The sequence below is a fragment of the Sphaerodactylus townsendi genome, linkage group LG01 (genome assembly GCF_021028975.2).
Source record: "Sphaerodactylus townsendi isolate TG3544 linkage group LG01, MPM_Stown_v2.3, whole genome shotgun sequence".
In the NCBI taxonomy this organism is placed as follows: Eukaryota; Metazoa; Chordata; class Lepidosauria; order Squamata; family Sphaerodactylidae; genus Sphaerodactylus; species Sphaerodactylus townsendi.
This window is the reverse complement of record NC_059425.1, coordinates 1,460,520-1,466,278: the sequence shown is the minus strand read 5'-3', so window position 1 is coordinate 1,466,278 and position 5,759 is coordinate 1,460,520. Positions and strand designations below refer to the sequence as shown.

At 48.3% G+C, this 5,759-nt stretch overlaps 1 protein-coding gene across 1 annotated transcript; it reads right to left on the bottom strand.

Moving 5' to 3' along the window:
* Positions 1–2,173: 2,173 nt before the first annotated feature.
* Positions 2,174–5,471, bottom strand: LOC125438492 (claw keratin-like). Its single transcript, XM_048506932.1, has 2 exons — positions 5,345–5,471; positions 2,174–2,998 (listed from the first exon to the last, which is right to left on the bottom strand). Exon 2 carries the CDS (start codon positions 2,984–2,986, stop codon positions 2,420–2,422), a length of 567 nt encoding a protein of 188 aa, XP_048362889.1. The 5' UTR covers positions 2,987–2,998; positions 5,345–5,471; the 3' UTR covers positions 2,174–2,419.
* Between the last annotated feature and the right edge of the window lie 288 nt (positions 5,472–5,759).

Here is a 5,759-nt window from a genome sequence, read left to right as displayed (position 1 = left end):
CATATGGTATAAACTTCCCACCTACCCTGTGGCCTTTCCGTCAATAAAAGAAGAACCCAGCAAATGGTTCCTTAGATCCCTGACCCAGACTTCTGCTGATTAGAACTCTACTTTCCTTTTGAAAATTCTGCTGGCTTTTTCTCCTAGCTTTGCCGACTCCTCATTCTGCTCCTCGAATCTCCGCTGGATCTACCTCCGAACCTCTCCTGGCTTTGAGTTCCACATGTAAGGCTGAATGTCCCTACCCTAAAAATTCCCAATTTCCTCCCTTCTCACTTTCATGTGTCTGTGCATGTGTGATTGTGCTTAGGTTGTTCTTATATTCCTCCACAGGATACACTCCCATCAGCCCCTACCAGCATGGCCAATTGGCTGATGGGAATTGTAGTCCATAACATCTGGAGTGCCAAAGGTTCACCACCACGGGCTTAGGGAATCAATACTGAGGCGCTCAGTATGGGCTCTTCACAGTCTTGTTTCCTTTTATTTCATATATAGTAAAGTTATTTGTGTGTGTGTGTCCGTGCATGCATGTGTGAGTGAGTGAGTGTGTTTACACTCTCACTTTCACTTCACAATTTTACTTTACTACTACTGAGATCCACCTTAATATACAGAGCAAACAAGGTCTTGCATTATTCCTGTCTGGAACCTTTTTAAAGCTAATTTACTCTTCTCTGGGTCTCGTTTGGGTAACATCTTCCCCTTCCCAGGAAACTCTGAGACCAATTACCTGATGAAATCCCACAAGACAAAAAAGAATTATGTGCATACTGCTAAATGTCAGGAGGCCTGTTTATATTGGGAATTGCAAATGCTGCTTTCTATATGCTGGGGGGGGGGTGGAATGGGTTAACAGCATTACTAACTGATTTTCAACTGCTTTCTGTATGATGTTATTCGGGACCAGGTGCTGCCGTCGGTTCGAGAGCCCATTCGTAGGGGAGCAGGCCAAACAGGACTTGATGGAGATGAGGCAGGGCAAGATGCCCTATGTGGAATTCATGGAAAAAATCTGCACCGTGGCCAGTAAGATCCCTGACTGGGATGATCCAGCGAAGATCTTTTCCTTTAAGAAAGCCTTGCACCCAGACCTGTTGAATTGGGCCCTGGTTAGGGACAGCCCTCAGACCCTGATGGAGTGGATTGTGCTCACAGGAATGGCAGATGCCCGTATGCATGAAGCGGCCATGTTGGGGGTCCCGACCGGTCGGTCTCCCCTCGCCCAACCTCGCAAGGGGCCCACCCCAACCCCCGAGCTGGCTCGTCCCACTCCACCTTGTCGCCAGATCTCTGCAGAGGAGAAGGCCCGACGCCGACGCCTTGGCCTTTGTCTGTATTGTGGCAGAGAGGGGCACATCGCAGCTATCTGCCCTGCCAAGCATTCTACCGGACCTGCTACTTCAATGCCAGTGGCCAAGCCGGGCACAGAGCCCAAGCCTCCGCCAAAGGGCGGTGCCCGCACGGCAACTTAGCGTGCAGACGGAGGGGAGCAGCCGGTCCCATGGGAGCCTAACAACCCGGAACAGCCTACTGAAGAAGACGTGTTCCCCAGATGTCTGGCATACAGAGAGGAAGACTCCTCCTTCGGTCCTGATTGATGGAACTAAACGTTATGAAGTTTCTGACATTCTTGATTCTCGCTACTATCGTAACTGCTTGCAATATTTGGTTTCCTGGAAGGGGTTTTTACCTGAGCAGAATGAGTGGGTATTTGCTGAGAATGTAAAAGCCCCCTGCCTCGTTAGAACTTTTCATCGTTCCTGTCCAAGCAAGCCGGGGGGAGGGCCCTAGAGGGAGCGGAATGTCAGGAGGCCTGTTTATATTGGGAATTGCTAATGCTGCTTTCTATATGCTGGCGGGTGGTGGAATGGGTTAACAGCATTACTAACTGACTTTCAACTGCTTTCTGTATGATGTTATTCGGTACCAGGTGCTGCTGGGCATCTTAATTGTTATCTTTTTTACAGTTCCGTTTAGGCGCGCTTTCCCAGGATGGGGGGTGCAAGCCGTTTTAATTACTGGATTTTGCCCGCGTAAAACCAGTCTTGGCTTTGTCCAAGGAAGATCGTCAACTGAATAAAACTGCTGTATCTACACATGAGTTTGTCTCAGTTATTGGGATTCTGACACTAAATAGCTGACACTTTTACAAACAAAACCAAGACTCAAATTCAAGAATGCCGATTGAGCTTTAATGGAAAAGGAATCAAGAAAAAAAACAGTTGTACAAGGAGAAGGAAATGAACAAGCCAAAGAATATCAATATTCTATGTAGACTTGTAACTTTCAGAAAAAGAGAAAACAAGATGGAGGTTTCATGGAAAAGTTCAGTGATGTTTCTGCAAGCTTTGATTTCAAACTCATGGGTGGGTCTCATTTTTCAGTGTCTGTCCATTACCATAGATTCCGTTCAGGTTCAATAGCAGATGCTGCCACGACGTCCAAGTAGACTCCTTCTTCCAATCAGTGAACCCCTCCTCAGGCCCCAACGAGGGCCGCAAATGCCTCCTGCTCCCCCATAGAAACCAGCTCCTGCCACTCCGGTACCACTGACGGCACATGGAGTGTTACCTCCGACAGTAACTGGTTCGCCAGTGGCAGAGAGGATGGGTCCTGGGATGGTCAGAACGGTGGGTGGTGGCTGGACCACGACTTCTGCGGGTGGGATCTGGTTGATGCAGGAAGGGATGACTCCAGCCAGGGTGCCAAGACTTCCAGAAGTTTCAGCCACGGCAGGACCGTAGCCATAGCCGAGACCATAACCGTGAGCTAAGCCCAGACCTCCGTACCCAGAGCCGAGACCATAACCGTGAGCTAAGCCCAGACCTCTGTACCCAGAGCCGAGACCATAACCATGAGCTAAGCCCAGATTTCCATATCCACAGCCGAGACCTCCCCAGCTGGGCCCTGCAGATCCAAAGCCGACTCTGGGAGTGGAGGCAACAGATGGGACAGCAAACTCTGGGCCACAGGAGCCAGGCATGATTTGATGGAGCTGAAACAAAATATAAAAAGAAAGCAATTGTGACTATCCTTGTTTTCCCATCGTTCTTGATTTCCTGTCTTTCTTTGCATTGATGTATCTTCCGTTTAACTCTCAGAGTTAAAACCTCACCGTTCTTGATCTTTTTTAAACTGTTCACTTGTTTATTTCTCATCTTACGTGAATGGCAGAGACTTTCAACTATTTCACTATGGCCACCTAATGCCAGTTTGAACCTCTAGATGTGCCTGAAAATGGAATTTGCCAGGTCTGGGTCCCCAGCTCATGGGTTCAACAGGGGCACGACAAAAAAGAGACTATCAATCTCACATTATTGTGCTGCTCTGGTTCTTTGACTGTCTCTTCAGCTTGGAAAATTCCTAGAGATTCCTGGTTGGAGCCCAGGGAGGATGGAGTTTGGGAAAGTGAGCAGGATCTCAGCACAGGTATAATGAAATGAAATCCACCATCCAATGCTGTCATTTCCTCCAAGGGAGTTGATCTCCACAGCAAGGAGATCAACTGAGAGGCTGTTTCCGCACGGCAATGATCAGGCTTGGGTTGGCGTATTCCACGCCGACCCAACCCCCCTGGGACCGTTCGCACGAACAGTCCCAGAAACAGCCGGGAAGACGGCGCCGTGGAGGGCCGTCGCCCGGCCAAACTGCCGTGTCTGTGGGCATCTGCCGCATCGCTGAGGCCTGGGGACACACACCCCTGCCCTGCGCGACTGCTCCAGCATTGCAGGGCAGGGGGGCGTGTCCCCAGGCCTCGGCGACGTGCCAGACAGCCACAGACATGGTAGGTGAAAAGTGGAGAGGGGGAGGGGGCGCCTTGGGCTCCAAGCCGCTGTTTTCCAAAAACCTCGCTTCCCAAGCGAGGTTGGAAAATGGCGGCTTCGCGCCGGTCGGGCTGACCGAGGGTGGTGCAGCTGCCCCCTGTGCGAATGGCTCCCTTGGGACGGCATTTTTGCCATCCCCAGGGTGCCATATTCCGCCCGTGCGGAAGGGGCCTAATTCTAGGAAATATCCATGCCCCTGCTGGAGATCAGAAACCATAGAACGCATCCCCCTCATATGTAAAAGACTTGAGTTTAATAAGGACAGCACAGCACAGACTCCATCTTGGCATCTCGCAGCAGGTAGCCAACCTTTTATACAATCCTGGCCACAGGCTGATCTTCTGACCCACTGTGATCCTCTCCCAGAAGATAACTTATGCCTGAGAACCATCAAACTTTATTCTTAGTCAAGCATATTGGAGGACAACTATGACGGGGCAACCCAGCTTCCCTTCCTGTTCATCCACAAAGGAAGAACCCATTCTCACAACAGGTTCTCGTAAGCCCTGCCCTTCTTCTCAAAAATCATATGACCTGAAAGCCAACAAAGATATGGTTAAAGAATATCTCAGATAGGGTACTGTGTGGTTTCCGGGCTGTATGGCCGATTCTCTCCTGACGTTTCACCTGCATCTATAATAATAATAAGCCTTTATTTGGCATAACAATAATCATAACACAATAAAAAACCTGAGATAAAAGGTATACAAATACAAAGGTTTAAGATAGAATATAAATTATTGATTGTGCATCACCTCCAGTAAAAATTGTGCTACCAATTCACAAGTTTCATTGTCAGAATTGTCCAGAAGGAAAGGAAGTCTACCTGATTCTCCCATTTCACTAGGTATCCTAGAAAGAATATTGGAATATTTTGATCTGATATTAGCAGATTTAGGGCAGCAAAGCAGTTGATGTGCCAATGTTTCAATTTGTTGTTCACCACAAGAGCATACCCTTTCGCTCATTTCCAAGTTGTTAAATCTACCACGCAATAAAGCAGAGGGGAAAACATTGAAGCGAGCAAGTGTGGGGGCTCTTTGTCACCTGCATCTGTGGCTGGCCTCTTCAGAGGATCTGATAGTAGGAATGGAAAGCAAGTGGAGTATATATACTGTATATATATACCGTACTACTATCAGATCCTCTGAAGATGCCAGCCACAGATGCAGGCGAAACGTCAGGAGAGAATGCTGCTAGAACACGGCCATACAGCCTGGAAACCACACAGCACCCCAGTGATTCCGGCCGTGAAAGCCTTCGACAATACAATATCTCAGATCTTTATCCCACTTCAACCTGAGCCAAAAGACCAGGTTCTTGGTTCAGAACCAAGCAAAGTCTGACCCTCCTTCGAAATCTTCCCACCTATATATGCCATCCTTACATTTCCTTTTAACCACTCTCTCCAGGGTTCCGTCACCCTGACAAGCTTAATCGAAAGAAGCTTGCCATGAAATTAAAGACATCCTGGAGCCCACTGGAATTGCAGCAGGTTTTATTTTTAGGTCGCTTACCAAGGTCGCCAAAGAGCAGAAAGTCAAAAGAAGGAAGGAGCGTCTGGGAAAGCTGTTGGAGGATCTGAGCTCAGGGAGCCTTTTTATACCATCTTGTCCATATCCCTCGCCAGCCCCTCCGCAGCTCTGTATCCACCCCTTTGCGCTTGAGGCTTCTGCGCGCCAGCAACCCAAACTAAATTGTGCACAACATCAAATTGCTTTAATAAGTGACAAACCATAACCAAAGGAGTCAGCATACTGTCAGCTCCGCACAACGCTGCTTATAATTTCAAAGCCTTTGATCTTCTCATTTTCTGTTCTCCTGCAAAATATTTGGCTTTGTTTGTTCCTTCCCAGCAGTCACGGTCACAGGAATTCCGGTGGCACTTGTTTGTTTCAAAATATCTGAAGGAAATCTTTTCCTGTTCAAGAA